The sequence below is a fragment of the Balaenoptera borealis genome (assembly GCF_965194805.1).
Source record: "Balaenoptera borealis genome assembly, chromosome: 1".
NCBI classification, from domain to species: domain Eukaryota; kingdom Metazoa; phylum Chordata; class Mammalia; order Artiodactyla; family Balaenopteridae; genus Balaenoptera; species Balaenoptera borealis.
In genome coordinates, this window is record NC_138860.1 from 112,870,040 (window position 1) to 112,888,820 (window position 18,781).

At 38.4% G+C, this 18,781-nt stretch overlaps 2 protein-coding genes across 3 annotated transcripts in view; one reads left to right on the forward strand and one right to left on the reverse strand.

Annotated features, from left to right (window-relative positions):
* DIPK1A (divergent protein kinase domain 1A) overlaps positions 1–3,151 on the forward strand; it is a 126,069-nt gene extending 122,918 nt beyond the window's left edge. Inside the window, exon 5 of the mRNA XM_082385752.1 lies at positions 1,178–3,151. Within this exon, the coding sequence (XP_082241878.1) occupies positions 1,178–1,990 (813 nt within the window). The 3' untranslated portion in view covers positions 1,991–3,151. The remainder of the gene's footprint in view (positions 1–1,177) is intronic.
* A 282-nt stretch (positions 3,152–3,433) lies between these two features.
* Positions 3,434–11,919, reverse strand: RPL5 (ribosomal protein L5). Of its 2 annotated transcripts, none has more exons than XM_082386077.1 (8): positions 11,767–11,919; positions 10,498–10,567; positions 10,297–10,412; positions 9,003–9,137; positions 7,497–7,699; positions 6,200–6,377; positions 4,003–4,091; positions 3,434–3,604 (listed from the first exon to the last, which is right to left on the reverse strand). In XM_082386077.1, the coding sequence occupies exons 1-8, from the start codon at positions 11,767–11,769 to the stop codon at positions 3,505–3,507; spliced, it is 894 nt and encodes a 297-aa protein (XP_082242203.1). In that variant the 5' UTR covers positions 11,770–11,919; the 3' UTR covers positions 3,434–3,504. The 2 variants fall into 2 exon arrangements, with proteins under 2 accessions (XP_082242203.1, XP_082242204.1); XM_082386078.1 differs by lacking the exon at positions 11,767–11,919 and adding an exon at positions 10,694–10,712.
* Positions 11,920–18,781: the final 6,862 nt, after the last annotated feature.

Sequence of the window (18,781 nt, forward strand, 5' to 3'; positions counted from 1 at the left end):
CTTCCCTGGTGGTGCAGTGATTTAAGAATCCGCCTGCCAATGATGCAGGGGACACGGGTTTGAGCCCTGGTCCAGGAAGATCCCACATGCTGTGGAGCAACTAAGCCCGTGCACCACGACTACTGAGCCTGTGCTCTAGAGCCCGCGAGCCACAACTACTGAGCCCACGTGCCACAACTACTGAAGCCTGCGCGCCTAGAGCCCATGCTCTGCAACAAGAGAAGCCACTGCAATGAGAAGCCCGTGCACTGCAACCAAGAGGAGCCCCCACTCGCTGCAACTAGAGAAAGCCCGCGCGCAGCAACAAAGACCCAATGCAGCCAAAAATAAATAAATAAATAAAATAAATTTATTTAAAAAAAACTGATACACTTTTTTTAAAAAGGTGAAATAAAATTAGACTGATTGCAAATTATTTTTTTAATTTAAAGAAATACTCAAAGATTAAATAGAAATATGAAAATATGAAAATATTGGGAATTCCCTGGGTCCAGTGGTTAGGACTCCACACTTTCACTGCCAAGGGTGCGGGTTCGATAACTGGTCGGGGAACTTCTGCAAACCACATGGCATGGCCAAAAAAAAAATGAAAATAATTACTTTTGGAAAGAATCTTTTTCTCATTTTTATTGCTCTTATATTTTAACTCAAAATCTTTCTTTTCTTTGAACAGTTTACACTTTTAGACTGTTTTATGCCAAAGAGTCTCCACAGGGAAATACTTGTAGCATTCATTATTGGAACACCTTGAATAAAATAATTGTTAATATAATAACAATTACAAAATAGAAAATAATTTGTAGTTGACCCTTTAACTTTGGATATGGGCAAATTACACTGCAATTTTGCAAGTAAGTGTATGAATAAGACAAAGATTAATTAATGGCTTAGTTAACTGTATTTATCTACAAGGTCTAAGGAGGCTATGGGCGTTAAGGTGGCCATTTCTTAACAAATACACTTAGCAAAGTGGGTTTTACCTCAAGTACATAAAACATAGTTCTGACTCACTTAGCAAACATTATAAATATTTGGAAAGGTATTAAGTCTCCTATAGGTATTCAGTAGCAAGATTATTACTTAGCGTGGTAATTATCCCTGTAAAGGAAGTTAGCATGTTACATATGAGATTCTTTTCATTGCTTCTGTGTAATTAGCCAAATTCTTATCTTTACAGGCAAAGTTGGGTGACCAAGGCAACCTCTCTGAACTGGTTAATCTCATCTTGACAGTGGCTGATGGAGACAAAGATGGCCAGGTTTCCTTGGGAGAAGCAAAGTCAGCATGGGCACTTCTTCAATTAAATGAATTTCTTCTCATGGTAATACTTCAAGATAAAGAACATACCCCCAAATTAATGGGATTCTGTGGTGATCTCTATGTGATGGAAAGTGTTGAATATACCTCTCTTTATGGAATAAGCCTTCCGTGGGTCATTGAACTTTTTATTCCATCTGGGTTCAGAAGAAGCATGGATCAGTTGTTCACACCATCATGGCCTAGAAAGGCTAAAATAGCCATAGGACTTCTAGAATTTGTGGAAGATGTTTTCCATGGCCCCTATGGAAACTTCCTCATGTGCGATACTAGTGCCAAAAACCTAGGATATAATGATAAGTATGATCTGAAAATGGTGGACATGAGAAAAATTGTGCCAGAGACAAACCTGAAAGAACTTATAAAGGATCGTCACTGTGAGTCTGATTTGGACTGTGTCTATGGCACGGATTGTCGAACTAGCTGTGATCAGAGTACAATGAAGTGTACCTCAGAAGTGATACAACCAAACTTGGCAAAAGCCTGTCAGTTACTCAAAGACTACCTGTTGCGTGGTGCTCCAGTTGAAATTCGTGAAGAATTAGAAAAGCAGCTGTATTCCTGTATTGCTCTCAAAGTCACAGCAAATCAAATGGAAATGGAACATTCTTTGATACTAAATAACCTAAAAACATTACTGTGGAAGAAAATTTCCTACACAAATGACTCTTAGTTCATTTGGACATTGTGACCATTTTAAGAAATTCAGCACTTCAAAAGAAAAATCTTGAACATTTTTTCTAAATGGCTTGATTCAAATCCTTGCCAGTTATCACAAAACTCCTTTCCCCTGATCCTAAGGAAGCCATCATCTTAAAATACATGTTGATTGCTGAAGTAATGGCAGGAGGTATAGGATCAAAAGGTCCAAAAATATTCATTCCTGCCTTTTAGAAACGCTGGTACATTTCCTAGTACATTCACTGTGTAACTATTTTGACTAATGACTTAAAATAATGCTGTGAAAAGCCTCATTCCATAAACATCAACGGTCAGAGTATTTTGTAGATTTGTTAGCCAAAATATCAGTGCTGGAAATTGTTTGCATTGAAGCTGATGTTTAAAAAAGAAAATTTATAAATTTACTAATGTCTCAGCATGGTAAAGTTTGCACATTAACAGAAATTAAGACTGCAAAGCAGGTAAATTAAAATTACTCCTTTATCAACAGATGTTGGGTTAATAGCATGGTTTCTTATTTAACTCATTTAGACATCGCATTTTATGTGGCTTCAGAAAGTTTTGAGTGGCTCTTACCCACTGAAAACCCATCAGGAAGCATTCTACTTGGCAATATATAATTGCCAATTTTTGAAGCTGAATATGGATGAGTTCATCATCCTAGATTTAAAGGGTCTGTATCTTAGTATCAGCCAGCCAACTGGTCTTCAAAACTCGTTATCTTTAGGCCACAGACCTAACACAGATACACATATCCTGAATCTGAGCTATGGGAAAGTGGGACATTAAGAGCAAGCCTCTGAAATCATAAACTTCCTATTAATAATTTTCCATTTTCAAACAGTATTCCCTATTGGCCAAAGGACTATTTCTCAAGAGGCATGTAAATATATCCATCTAACACTTTCTCATGTAAACTTGATATACAAGGGTTAGTATTTGCTCCTCTCTTTTGTGTTTATTCAGATCTGGCCTTTCAACTCCATAAAACGAAACACCTCTTATAATTAAAGAACCAGTATTTTCTGCTCAAAGGTTTCACCTGGATAAATATGTGTTAAAATTATATGACCTTCATTGGACAGCTATCTCTCAAGAACTAAAGCCATGGAGTAGCATCAGTTTCACTTACTTTAAAACTGTAAACTTTGAAGGTACTTTTTCTTCCAACTCATCATGTGGTTACAATAAATGAATGTAAGAAATATTTCTAGGGGAAGGTTTGTCTGTTGCTTGCCAGACTTTTTAAGGACAGCTGCACATCATACAATTCAAGGGATAACTCCTGTCAGGAAGAACAGATGCCCAAGGTATGAACTTTGAGGCAATATGTAAGATTTTCTGGAAAAAGCTACACTTGTTTCTGGAAGGAAAATACTGTCAATTTCAGGTATTTCCCACAGTTTCATTAACAAGAGCTTAACACAGAAACAGCTACTTGTTCAATAAGTTTATTACTGTCTTTATCTGAAAAATCTTCATATAAATTGTGGTTTGGTTTATTAACTAACTCTCAGCAGCCCGTTCCTGAGCTCTAAGGAAGCTTGCCTTCTTCTGAGCTACCCGATCTTTCTTCTGGGCAAGTGACATTTTGGGACGGTTCCACCTACAGAACAAAGTAAAAAGAAGAGAAAGGAACATAAATTTTAAAAACCATAGCTAAAGAGAATAGAGAATATTTAACTTTGAAAAAGACACACTTTGTAATAAAATGGAGGTCAAATAATCCAAGTCCAATACCTGTTCTCTTCCTTAGCCTATCAAAAAATGCAGTAATTGACAGTTACAATGTACTGGGACAGAATGGGCCACCTCGGTAGCATCCAAGGCTAATACATTTCTACCACCACAATTACTTTAGCAAACCTGGTTCCCCTCACCTCTGCAACATCATGCAGAGCTAGTGATCGAGTTTGCACAACTTCACTCAGAGTCTGAGCGAGATGAAACAAGGCAGGAACCCCTCCCAACCTCTTTCTCTTCAAAAAACAGTGACACACATACCTCTTCTTTTTAACTTCTCTCTTAGGCTTCTTCTCATACACTGGATTCTCTCGTATTGCAGCATGAGCTTTCTTATACATCTCCTCCATCTGAAACAAAGCAAAGCAAACAGTACTTGGTTTCATTTCATATGCCCTAAACAGTAATAAAACACACTATTCTACTGCTTGCTCTATTTTGTCCTTCTAAGCCAGATTCTCAAAAGGAGCTAAGCTAGATCAATATTGGTATCTTTTTGTAACCCATCTTTTCCTAAGAAAGTCCCAGTTTTTACCATAAGCAATATGAATTGACACTATTCACAAAACATAACTTAATCTTCCTCAAGAAAAATTCGCATGCATTTCTGAATAATTCAGCTATACTTCATGAGTCACTCAAGTTTAAAGCAAGCTGTTTTCTGTAGTAACACATTTTATGCTCATTTAAAGCCATCTGACCTAAATTCTTTCATTCAAGTATGGATACATGCCAGTATTTAAGATGTTAAGATGAAAAATATACGGACTAACAAGCAACTGCCAAATACATCTCTGTCCTCCCACGTTCCCCATATTTCTATCTTCCATTGATTTCTGATAGGTGTTTTCAAAAGTTATTCCCAGGATCCCATACCAGAAACCTCTTGATCTACTACCACAAATCACCAGTATATGGCAGCAGTATCAGGCCTCTGTGGAATCAGAAAGAGGCGCGAATTTCCATAGAAAACCACTATCCAATTAGAAACATTAATGAGAATTTTGTTCTAAAATTCAACAAAAAACAATGCTGCAAAACTCTCTGAAGTGTTTCAATACCCACCCCCCAAATGACTATTGATCACATGGAAGATCAAGTCATGAAGAGAAACTGTAAAATGTGTGAAATTCAGTAACAATTACAGCCTACCTAAAGAATGAATCAAGGTAATCCAGGTCTCTAAAACTACTCATTCCATGTGAGTAAAATGCAATTACTGGGCTTCCCTGGTGGCTCAGTGGTTAAGAATCCGCCTGCCAATGCAGGGGACACGGGTTCGAGCCCTGGTCTGGGAAGATCCCACATGCCGCGGAGCAACTAAGCCTGTGTGCCACAACTACTGAGCCTGTGCTCGAGCCCACGAGCCACAACTACTGAACCCGCACGCCACAACTACTGAAGCCCACACGCCTAGAGCCCTTGCTCCGCAACAAGAGAAGCCACCGCAATGAGAAGCATGCACACAAGGAAGAGTAGCCCCCACTCGCCACAACTAGAGAAAGCCCGTGTGCAGCTTCAAAGACCCAACGCAGCCAAAAATAAATTTAACTAATTAATTTTTAAAAATGCAATTACTACATGCATTTGTATAAAGCTCATTAGCAAAGGAAAATAATGCAAAAACAGAAAGTGATCTTTCCCCCAATTATAATTCTATTTTAAAAATAATTTTCAGACATAGGTATGCCAAATACAAACTATGCAGCAACAGAAAAGAACCTAATAAAAACAATTGCTTGACATGTATCAATTTACATATAATTCTGTATTTGTAATAGGTTTATAATAATCTGTGATTTTTGTGTTCTATGCCTTCACTATCGAAACTGGCACTGCCATCATCAATTACCCCAATGTATTAATAGAGAGAGCCCTGAGACTCAACTTTAGGGGTGATAAACTTTGCAACATTAAACTGACTTTTGAAAACACGGGTCCCTTCACTTTCGCAACATCACACAGAACTAGTGATAGAATCTGTACATCTCCCCTTTTGTGTGCATGCCTGAGACATTGAGAAAGTCCAGAACATAGCACTTATCTGCTAAGATGAAGAAAGAACCTTTTTTCCCCATGACCTCAAAATGAGTGAAGTTTAGTAACTAGCACCTCGTACGGGAGTAGATTATGACAACATGAATGAAATTTATAAATACAGAACAGCCAAATGCATAAAAGCCACCAAAGGCTTTAGATTTGGATGCCTGAAGCCTGCCATCCTTCAGCATCTAAAAGATTCCTAAAAGCATGTTGACAAGTCTAGCTCCTCATAACAGTATCTTGTCTGACTTTTAACCTACCCTAGGTCCAACATCCCAATTTCATTTTAACATGCCCATATTCAACTTTTAATTGTTAACCTGAAATAAAACTGTATTAACATACCCACTCAAAACAGGTAGGAAACCCGGTTCTATAAATTTACCAATACAGGTATTTTTAGTTAAATTTTTACCATGTCTGGAGTTACGTTGTTCTTTATGTATTGAGAGAATTGTTTTTTGTAAGCATCTTCATCTTCTTCAATCAGGTAACGCATATAATCTGCAACGTTCTGCCCCATGATGTGCTTTCGGTGTACCTCAGCATTAAATTCTTTGCTTTCTGAATCATAACCAGGGAACCGTTTGGTACTGAAATAAAGTTTTCCATGTTTTAGTATATATTGGTTGAAATCAGTTCACTAGAAGGAATTCATTTCAGTAGCTGCCATCAGTCCCGTCTTGAAACAATTAATTGCATCATATGCAACCAAAGGACCAACTACTGACTGCTCAGTTAGTGGGATATCATCATTCGGCAGCTAATTTTTGAATTCCAGGATAGAAAATCATGCCACAAGCACCTTTAAATACCATTAAATGAACCAAGGCCACTATAAAGTTAGTTCTCCTTATTTCATAGCAAAGGGTTTCAAAATTACTCTCCCTAAATCCTACAGTTTCTCAGTGGTGCCTCAGGGTACATGGTAATAAGTGATTTGTTCCAGATCACATTTAACAGGTGCCTTGAATGAGAACTGCCAAGACCACCCCCGCCAAAAAACCCCACCCTACATTATAAAAGTAAGTTCCAGTTAGGTTACATTTTATCGCTTACCCCACCACCACCCCCCCCCCAAAAAAGGCAAGCCAGAAAAAGAAAGTTTTTGGTTGTTAAATCACCAACCACTAAAATATTCCTAAGCTAATAAATCACCTTAAGATGTATCTACTCAACAATAATCATCATTAACTCAAACCAAGGGAACCACCAAATTGAAACAACCCACTTATTAGCTCCTAAGAACAGCCTACACTCTTATTTCCAGTTGAAAGTTTAAAAATTTATGTCTTTTTCTCAAACTTTTTTTCCCCCTAGAGTCCATATTTCCCCATAACTCAGTAAACAAATTTTCATTCTGAATTAAAAAAAAAAAAATAGGGCGAGTACTGGTGGAATCAAGTTGCTCATTTCTAACCAAAACTTAGCTACACACAAAAGGTAGTGGTTTCAACACTGGCTCTTCCGTTTATTGGTTCTAAAACCTTGGACAAATCATTTTACCCCTGAACCCCAGTCTCTTCATTTATAAACCATGTTACAGCTCCTTCCCACCCTGCAAGGTTCCCTTTGCACAGTACCTAGCACATGGCAGGTACACAATGATAGCTACTATTACTCTAATTGGTTCAGTTATCTCCACAGCCCAACCAGTTAGAAACAGTGCAGTACTGGAGTCCAGGCAACGAGGCCTTGAATACTATTATTACCTGTGAGGGATAGACAAGCCTCCATCGACAGCTCCCTTCAGGGCCCCAAAAACTTTATTCCCAGTAGTAGTCCTGGCAAGCCCTGCATCCAAGTAACAGGTGAAGGCACCAGGTTGACCATCAATGCTTTCCACATTGTATTCATCTCCAGTCACCTCGACTTGGCCTTCATAAATTTTGTCCATACCAAACCTATTAAGAAGCTATTAACAAAGAAGCCAATCTAAATGCTTGTTAGAATATATTCAAACAACAATATCTCAAAATTCACAACTTTAATGACCTGACAAAAAATTTCCTTTCAAATCACTTTTTCCCTTTATCCCAATCTGCTTTTAAATATCAATTTTTAAATGCCACAAAAAGAAATTTCAGACATCCAATTTTACCAACAAGTATAACTGTTTAACAGTTTCTGAATCTGCTACATTGTCCATACTTGATTTTTGTAGCAATCAATTAGGACATGATACTTAAATCTGATTCTTATATTTACTCAAGGGAAGTAATCTCCACCTTTCCTCAGTCATATTTAGCTATAATTCAACAACCAAATATTAAATATTATCATATGCAGTTTTAATTTGATTAAAATATTTTGAGTAGGATCCTGTGAAGAGAACCTTTTGTGGCTTTACCCTGCCACTATGTTAATATGTGCCACTACTCTGCTAGTTATCTATAGTGCCTTTGCACCAAGATGCTCATATAAAAGACAATGTCCCAACCCAAACATGTTTATAACCAGTGAAGATATGGGTCCCCAACAACGATGCATGCTTAACAATTCCACTGCAAAACAAGGTCAGAAAACAAAAACAAGGTGAAGATCACATTTTTGTTTCCTTTTATAGGAAATGTTGCCACCCAAAGGCAAAGATTATTAAAACAAAAATGAATCCCCCCACCAATGCCTACCCCCGCCTCAAAAGCTTAAGGCACTGCTTCTCAAAATTTAGCACGCATATAAATCACCTGGACACCCTATAAGAATATAAATTCTGAAGGTGTGGGGTATAGTCCGCATTTTTAATGTACGCTGATGGTAAGATCTACACTTCTGACTAGATCTGTCCAACAATATAGTCACCAACTAGCCACAACCAGCTATTCATATTTAAGTTAAAAACTCAGTTATCAGTAGCACTAGACACATTTCAAGTGCTTAATAGCTTCATGTGGCTAGCGGCTACCGTATCAAACAGCATAGATTACAGATATCCATAAATGCAAAAAAATTCTATTGGTCTAGATATACCCAACAAACGGGAGAAAACAGAAAAAAAGCCTTCCCCAGATTATAAAGTACATCTCTGTCTTAAACAATGTATTTATATAAAATTATCTTCCCTGGTGACGCCCTTATAAGCCACAGAGCAACAGGAGGCACTCCTCTCTCCCCACAGCTAGCTGAAGGTATCTTATCCATGTGTGAACCATCTATGTTGCAGACAACTCCAGTGAGCTAATTCCAAAATACATCACTTAAAGTAATCTTGTACATACCCTGCGTGCCAGCAGCAGGCCAGTACAATATGCTGCAGCATAATTTGTCAGGCCAACCTTCACACCATACTTCGGGAGTTCGTGAGCATAAGCTGCACAAACTATCATATCTCCTTCTATACGGGCATAAGCAATCTACAATAAGAGAAAAAACAGGTTAGCAATCTGTTTTCACTGTTTTATGGATTACTTGTCCTAAGTGCCTTCTTTTTCAAAAGATTTAACAAAAAAACAGACGCAGATCTGCATCACTTAAGATCTGTCTTTGTTAAACCCACTCACCTTCAACAATTATGGCTTGGTCAACTATAGAAGGTAGGTTTATGAGTTTGTAAGTATGTTTGACTAATTTCACAGTACGTAAGTCTCAAATTACCACAGACATCGAATATTAAAATACCTTTGGAATAAGTTATACTGTAGTTCCTTACTTCTGAGAAATACTGAAAAGACCCTGAGCTGGGAAAGCTGGTGAATTAAGAAGGCACTCTGAAAAATCAAAAAGGAATCCCTGATTATTTCAAACACCTTTTAAACTGAGCATATCTAAGTCCAACAATGTTTCAGAAAACCTAATATTTAGTTATCTGAACTTAGGTATGGAGGAAGAGATTGCCTTCACAACCAACAAATTAGTTTGCCCAGAAAACAGATGTGCCTGTTTCCTCCAAATCTCAAGTATGAAAAGTTTTCCTAGTTGTAAAAGCCCAGAATACTACCTTCTAGGAGCAAATTGCCACTTTCTGTAAGTCTTTTACATGGGAGACACCTTCATAAGTATTTACTAAAACCTATTTCGAACAGTAAGCAGGAATAAAAATAATCTTAAGAGTCTAATTTAACATTCACAACTACCTACCTCTTCAAGTATTGGATAAGTGAACTTAGTCTACGATAAATTCTATTATCCCACTGGAATTGGAATGGGCAAGAACCTTCTACTGGGTCTCAAATTTACCCTCCCAGCCCCACAAAAATAGCACAGTACCATGAACTTCTCTAATCCCGCGCCCCACCCCTGCCAATTAGAAAGTGAATGGGATTAAACTGGGTCAGGATTGCCAAACAGCTGATCCTTAGAGTATTTTTTACGGTACCAATTTCCCAGGCTCCAACTTCAGACCTACTAAAAGAACTACTCACTTAATGTTCCTTGGAGCGCCAGGCACTAGACGAGATGGACCTAATGCATACGTGTGTTTTGCTCCCCAAGTACAACTTTTCTACCACAGTGAGGGCAGAAGGGGGGGGGTGGAGGTTACCATCCATTACTTGAGTCTAGAATACAACTTACCTGACAAATGATATCTCTGTTAGTTACACGAACTATCATTCTGTATTTGGGTGTGTTGTACTTATTTTTATCTTGAATTACCAATCGTTTCCGAGCATAGTAGTCAGTTTTGCCCTCTGAAAGAAAAAAATAATTTAAAAAAGTCTATTCCACTACAAAGCAGATTCTTTTCATGCCGTGAACATGAAAACCTGACCATACCTCGCCGTCTTCTAAATTTCACTTGGTATCTCTTGAAGTAGGCCTTATTCTTGACAACTTTAACAAACCCCTTTAAGATAAAAGAATGTTATTAAAACTTTGATAAATGTTTTAGCTTCTGATACTTTTGACATTTGTGTTAACTGTGTAACAAAATAACACTTAAACTTCAAAAGTGAATCCAGACAACCATTACCTTCTCAAATCTGAGGTCAAGAATCACTTTTTCTTCTACTTTCCATCTGTCAAGACTGACAGTTTTATAAAGCAAAATAAAAATGAATCAGCAGGAAAAATGGAATGAAAAAACATACAAAATGCAAGCCAATTTATTATATTCACCAGATATAAAGCTGACACATTGATTTTAAATTCTTAAACTTACTCTCAACTTTTGTTTCCTATTGGACCAGCAATAATCCTAGTGCCCAACTTTTGCAAAACACTGTTCAAGACAGCAATCTTGCAAATGTCATCTGTTCTTAACACTGTCCCATTTCGAGACCCTAACCTAATACTTCCCTCTTTCCGCAAACGTTTTTCAAAAGCCTAAATTACTTGCCACAAAACATAACTGGTCAAGGATATATTCAGCAATTACTCCCGATTAAAACAACACTGTCCCCCACCAACTAAAGCAACACCCCACCCGAAGAATCATTAAAAAGCGGAGCCAGCGACAATCTAAAGAGGCAAAAGACGCATACCAAACTAAATGAGCTTCTTTTCGAGGCCTAGACACCACAGCCTCCAGGTTCTACTGACGGTTGTGACTTAAAAGCCACTTCTTCGGCCCCAAAACACAGGTTGTGAACAACTTGCCAGCCCCGACGCTCTCCCGGAAAACCCACCAAGCAGTCATGGGTGGAGCTGGGTCCGAGGAGCTGGGTCCGAGGAGCCGCAGCCCGTCTCCACTCAGTCATCCCCCAGCTAGTCTGAGACTGACTCCACAAAATCTCCGCGTCCCGGCCGCCTGCCGGTGCCCCCTCTGCCGGGCCAGCACTACCCCTGCCGTTTGTCTACTACACTCACCCCATCCCCAATCCTCTGCCCCAACTCCCCCCTCTTCTTCAACCCCTCCCCCCCGCCCGCTTGTGCGCCGTGGCAGCCATTAAGGCCACGCTGGGAGCTGCAGCCCGACCAAGACAGAGCCGGCAATCTAACAGCATCCGATCCCTGCGCCGCGCGAGACGGAACCTAGGTGGCCTTTAGGACAAGGAGAGGGAAGCCCCGTGCATCTGTAGCCCCGAGACCGGGATACCCACTCACCATCCTGTAGAACAGAAGCTCTAGCCGCCACTGAGCTGCAGAACCAGCACGGCTCCGGGGGGGGAAAAAGGCCGCGGCGCGTGCGCAGGCGCAGTATGTAGCGCCGACGATCACGCCAGCGACGTGTGGAAGAGAGACCCGCCGGCCGCCTGGCTTGCAGTACGCCACCCCCTGCTGGTGGGAGGACTGATGCTGGACTTCGCCTTCCCGGAACAAATCCTCAAAGTCGTAGGGTCCCACATCTCCTGACTGGTGATCCGACAGGGAAGGGCGGTGAGCAGTACCAGGGAGGATTGTAAAAGGCTTTCACTTTCCTATGCTAGGAAGTTGTTTCATAACAAACATTATTACTTTTGTAAGCAAGAAAAAAAAAAGAAGTTTAAAAATTAAATAGAATGAATTAGCTCTAGAGCCCCTTTGCCCCCTCCTTGACTACTCCTCCGGGTCCAGAGCATGCAGATTCCCCCTCAGGAAGCCAAGCCTGGGTTAGGGGCCTTCCCACAGCACCTTTGTACCTGTCTCAGCCAACCCTAGATTGTAAACTCCCTGAGGGTGGGCCCTGCTGTCAAGTTCACCTTTGAATCTCCAGCATTTAGCACAGTACTCAGATTCAGTGAGTATTCGGTATTTGTTAAATGGTAAAAAAACAAAAACAAAAAAACTACTACTCTCTCCCCCCATCGTCTTCCCTGATCCCTGACTGCCTTATTCCTTTTCCCTCCCTCCATCACTCTCATCTAGTCAACATAACTTTTTTCTAAGTTCTTTTTTTCATTCTTTTAAAACTAATTGCAACTTAAGAACGTGTCTTTTCCCTATTCTCCACACAGAGACTGAGAAGAACCAATCAACCAGCCCACCAAACAAAAAAGCACCTCAAAAAACAGTATTCCCTCACCCAACAGTATTTCAAAGGTGGTCTTTGGGCTATTGCATGGGAATTGTTTGGGTACTAGTTAAAATGCAAATATCTGAATATTCACCACCTCTACTAAATCAGACTGGCTGGCTTGGAGACTGGGAGTCTACATTTTATATTTGGCCTCAATCAAGCCAAGCCAAAAGGTCTCAGGAACGTAGAAAACAAATTCTGTTTTCCCAATAGTGGAATTTACTGACTCCACCAGGAAAAAAAGACAAATTACATACTGGCACAGCAATTTAAAATATACCCATCCTTAGAATGAATTTTAACTCTGTACCCCCATCCTCCAATGATTTAAGCCTGCTCTTGGGACATGAGTGTGTATGAGTTTAATCTAGCAGGAAAGAATCAGCATATAAACTGCTCAGTGTCAGAGCTGGGAGAAGGGTCTGCTGAACAGAATGACCAGGTTAAGTGGTTCCAAAAAACTGCCACTTGAAAAAAATAAGAATCGTGAGGCCAGTTTCCTCTGGTTTCAATTTGTAACTCCTTTTATAACCAGAAAAATTTACATTGAGTCCCCCCTGGCCAAGGTCTACAAAGCCCTCAAGGAGAAATGCTAAAACATTCCTCACAGGCAAGTGTGGTTCCATCTTTGTCGAGTGGCTTTTGGAAATGTAAAGAAAGAGGCATACAATTTGTGTTTATAGAAAATACATAAGACCTTCATTTTGGTAGTCCATCAAGTTATTAGCCTACGAAACATGCCACGTGTCTTGGTCAGGCCCTGCTTACATTGCAGGTGGAATCATCAAGAGGGAAAGTCTACCTGGAAATAGGTCCAGCCCTAACTTTTGCACGTTTTAGGGCAAGGGTACATATGAGGGCGCACATACCATTAACCTGAATATTTGGAAGTTATGAAGCAAGCTAACACAATTAAATGTTTTATTCTTCTTATGTTGCTTCTTCTTAACTTATAAACCTTTAAAAGAACAAAATTAAAATATGTGAACCTATTCCATTTGGTTGCAGCTGGGGGGTTGTGGCTAGCATGGCTGGCTCAGCCAATGCAGTTGGTGACACCAGGAACCAGGGGGAACTTGTCCAGCACCCTCGACCAACATAATCTTGTTCAAGTAGTAATACTTAAAAATCACAGTAATGGGAAAAGTCAGTTTTGTGTGCCTCCTTATATCATGCTCTGAGAACACAGTCTAATTTAATTGTCTGATACATGATGAAACTGCAAACAAACCCAGATTGAGGGATATTCTACAAAGTAACTGTCTGCATTCTTCAAAAGTGACAAAATCGTGATGGATAAGGAAAGACTAAAGAACTATTCCAGATTAAAAGAGACCAAAATGACATGACAAACTTCATGCAATGTGTGATTCTAGACTTCATCCTGGACAGGAAAGGAAAAAAAGAAAAAGGAAGGTTTTTTATTTCTTTTGTACAAAGGACATTCTCAGAACAATCAGTGAAATTTGAATGGAATCTGTGAATTAGATGGTAGTAATAGATCAATGTTAATTTTATTTTGATAAGCAAACTGTGGTTATATATGAGAGTGTTCTTATTTTTTAGGAAATATACTCTGAACTATTTTGGAGTAATAGGTATTATTTCAGCAACTTACTCTCAACAAATGACTCAGAAAATAATTACATTTGTGTGTATGTACACATATACGTATACGTAAAGAGAAAGAAAATGATAAGGCAAACGTGTTAAAATGTTAACAATAGGGAATCTGGAAGAAGGGTATACGAAAATTCTTTGTACTGTTCTTACAACCAATCTGTGATCTTGAAATTATTTCAAGATAAAAAATAAAACATTGGGAATTCCCTGGTGGTCCAGTGGTTACGACTCAGTGCTTTCACTGCCCATGAAATACCTGGTCGGGGAACTAAGATCCTGAAAGCAGCACAGTGTGGCCAGAGGAAAAAAAAAAAAAAATAGGGAAATTATTAAAAATAAAACATTGATTCCTGTTAGAATAGGAAATATTTCTTTTATTATTTGAAATGAAAGCAAGCTCAGTTTTATCAAATAAATCAGCAGTTTTAGTTGTGGTAGTGAAGATTTAACAACAAAATATGGAAAGTTTTCCCATATTTATTTTCCCATATATGTTATATATATTCATATATTATGAATTTGAGGTACCTACCTACTGTCCTAATCAGCTAGTTCTTTATTGAAACCACCATAATTATGATCAAAAAGCATCTTAAGTTATCTCAAAATGTTTTTTCTTTGCAATTTTTTTAAATTAAATCATGCTGATGACAGATTTTTTAATATTTTATTTATTTATTTATTTGGTTGCGCTGGGTCTTAGTTGCTGCATGCGGGCTCCTTAGTTGTGGCATGCAAACTCTTAGTTGCGGTATGCATGTGGGATCTAGTTCCCTTATCAGGGATGGAACCCGGGCCCTCTGCATTAGGAGTGTGGAATCTTAACCACTGCACCACCAGGGAAGTCCCTGCAGTTGGTTTTTGCTTTACATGACTTTATGGTTATACACTGAAGAATAGCAAATAGGTAAACTCCTTTATGGTTGGATCCCCTCTTTTGATATCAACACATTAGAAACATTTTAAACCTGTATTTTTTTTGCCACACCGGTTGGCATGTGGGATCTCAGTTCCCACAGTGGTCCCTGCAGTAGAAGTGCAGAATCCTAACCACTGGACCGCCAGGGAAGTCCCTTAAACCTGTATTTTTATCTAGGAAAACAATAATTAGTCTTCAATGAAAGAATAAACTTTGTTTCTTAACAGGAAAATGTATAAAGCTATGATGTTTATGGGACTGAAAGTCAGCAAAATATCAAGGACAATCAAACATAATTATGATTGAGCATGTCTGGGTGTTCTGTTGATAGGCTATTTATGTTTGAATGACTAATAAGATAAAGACATACAAAATTCATAAATTATAATATATTTATTCCATAAAACTTCCTTTTTATCTCTTCATTTCAGCAAAATCTCTGTGTTGTCATCACCAAGATAGCTCGTCATTTGTGTTCTACATATAAGAAGGCCAAATTGGACAACTTTCCTTGGGTCATTGTGGTTCTTGAATAATTTTTATTAATTTCAATTCGGAGAAACTTCGCTGTGCTGAAGCAAGAGAAACTGGAATTTTAAATAATGTTCATAAGGCAATACTTAGATTTGGAAATGAACCAGGATTTTTCACATATCACATTCAAACAATATAATGGTGTCATATATGATAAATTATTGTTTTCAATAGAATACAATAGAAACTATTACCAGCTATTTTGGTATTATATAAACCACTGCCAGTTTTATTGCAATTTTCTCTGTCTCTTACAATAATATCCACATCCACCCAAGTTTTGTTATTCTTCTTACAATATTTCAATGATGGGGTGTAATAAAGGAAAACAAAAATAGTAGTATGTTGCTCAATTTGTTCAAATGTCTTTTCAATCAGACTATATACACTGACCTATCAGGGTCAGAAAATAATCTCTATCGAAATTAGTTTTAGGTTTATTTGTACATGTTTTCTTCTTCAAATTCATGCAAACTTTTCCGTTTCCTTCTTCTAATTTCCTTATATTTCACTAGAGTGTCACATTTGTTGAATATTCCTCATGCAGTTTCATTCAATTTAGAAAAAAATTTGTCTACAATTTTTTTCATATTTTTACAAATTAGATCTGTTTGGGGTTTAAACACTTGTACTGTGATTAAAAGCAAGTAATACTACATATTAAAAAATTAGCACAAATTTAAAATTCACTTTTTTCTGCCGAAGACTGATTTGCTCATTATTTGAGCACCTTCTGTTGTTTCACTTTACTCTTCTACAGCCTCTCACATCTGGTCTAAATCAAATCTAACTTTTAACACAATGAAAAACCTCTGGAACCAGGAACTGGAACATAAAGATAAGCAAGAAATTGGAGGCTTGGCTTTACTCCATCATGAAACTTCATTATTCCAGAATCTTCTGTGTTCACGTTATCACAAAGAAAGAATTCAACAAGTTAATTTGTTTTCTTGTCTTTCCTAAAAAAAAATTTCCCTTACTCAAATCCTCCTGTACTCCAAAGCAGTATCTGTTTCAAATGTTAACAACAGCACAAACCTAAAACCTTCATGACATTCAGACACAGTTGCCTTTTGTGTCGAGGACACAGCACAAGAAATGTGGAACAGCAATTCCCTGGGGCCTGGAAGGTGTTCATTACCAGGGCAGATGCTTAGAGTTTCTGGTGAGAGCTAAATGCCAAGTCCTAAATGACAGAGGCAGCCATAGCCACACATTCCTTGATAAATTTACTTTTCTGTGTGTTTGTGATATGCAGGGTTTTATTAAGTACAGGACCAGGGCAAGGGGCCTGGCAAGGGCGCCTCTTGCCTGGATTAAGGTGAGGTACTTTCTGGAAACATCACAACCACCAAAGATCACCTGACTTGAAATGTCTGAGCTCCTCCCTATTGGCCTGTTCTTCCGGACTGGCCTCAATGACTCAGACTTGATTGGGAGGTTAGTGAATGGGGAATAGAAAGGGAGTTGGAGGATTTCTACATATATATTAGAAATAGCAAACATCTACTGAGACCTTACTAAGTGCCAGAGTCTATGCTAAGCGTTTACTACATTTTCTCATTTAATCTCAAAACTGCTTTAGCAGTAGTTCATTATCCCCATTTTACAGATGAAGAAAAGTATGCCACAGCCAATCACAGTGGAACACAGGGATTTTTCGAATCTAAGCCTGCCTTAAAACTGTACTAAAAGAAGGACCTTGTACTCTAAAAAATTCATAAATGTGTATATTTGACTCCGGAATATATTCCCTGATGTATTTTTGTTTGACTAAGGGGTAAACATTCTTTGGCTTAGACTAACGACAATTGACTTTGTTTAAAAATAAAGGTGAAACTGCAGCTAGTAAACTGTTGTCATCTTTTAAGTTATCAAAATGAACCTGAAGCTTTACAAACTTCCAGAAAATTAAGACTTAACAAAATTCTGATCAGTTTGAACTAAGGAACGTAGCTTGTTCACTAGATGAAGCCCATATTATTAGAAGTAGGAGAGAAGCCCTTTAAGCTAAAGAAGACAGTCTCAGGACAAATCTGAGAAGTCCAGAACCACTTTATTAGATGGTTAGTTAATACATGAAAGTCAAAAAGTTTAAATGATTCAGTAATATTTACATGTTTTCCTGGAGACTAGATTTATAGTAAGTTATTAAGAAAAAGTTTGAATGTCTAGGGATTGCTAAACTTTAGAGGTCAGCGCTGATTGCAGGGCAGTTATCACCTACCTGCTCACCTAATAAAATCTATTACTGCCACAAAATCCATGGGGGTATGATATTAGGGGAAAGAAGCAGCTGGCTAGGAGTTTGTTAAGTGGTAAGGAACCTACCTGGGAATTAAAAGTATGTGTCTTCTTCTTTCCTGGAACCATCAAAATTAACTATAGTCTTATTTTGCCAGTTCTTCAAGGCTTAAAATGAATGACTAATGACAAACTCCATAAATCCTTTTGAGATTCCACTTGTTAAATGACACTAATAATATCTGTCTCCCTCTTTAGTTACTTCGGAAATATAAGGACGACCCAAGGTACACACAAGAAAGCCTACCAAGTTCTTTGGGAGAAACAACATAAATTATTGTGGCTGATTGTCCCCTTAGGACATGACAGTAAAACCAGCTTCTGGATTCTCCCTATTTCCTGAGTCAACTTCTTCAAGGAAATATTGCTAACAAAAAAGGTGTAATTAGATCTGTTACAGACAACTTCAAAGCGATGGTCATAATGTTCTGAGTCATTCCTGCATTTCTGTGAGGGGTCAGCATCTTGAAGAGTCTGTGATTAAAGGCACAGTGTCTTGAATGGCACTTGGCACTGGCATCATAGCCATTAGATGAGTGAATACTCAAAATGACTCTAGGAGCTCCAATGGAGGGTAGGACAAGTACATGAAATGTACTTGCTATAGAGCAAATAACATCAAAAACCTTAGAGTTATACTTGATGCCTCTCTTCTAATCAAGTTCCACATCCATATCCTGGTGGTGGCTGTATTTTTTTTTTTTTTTTTTTTTTTTAGGTCACAGCACATGGCTTGCAGGATC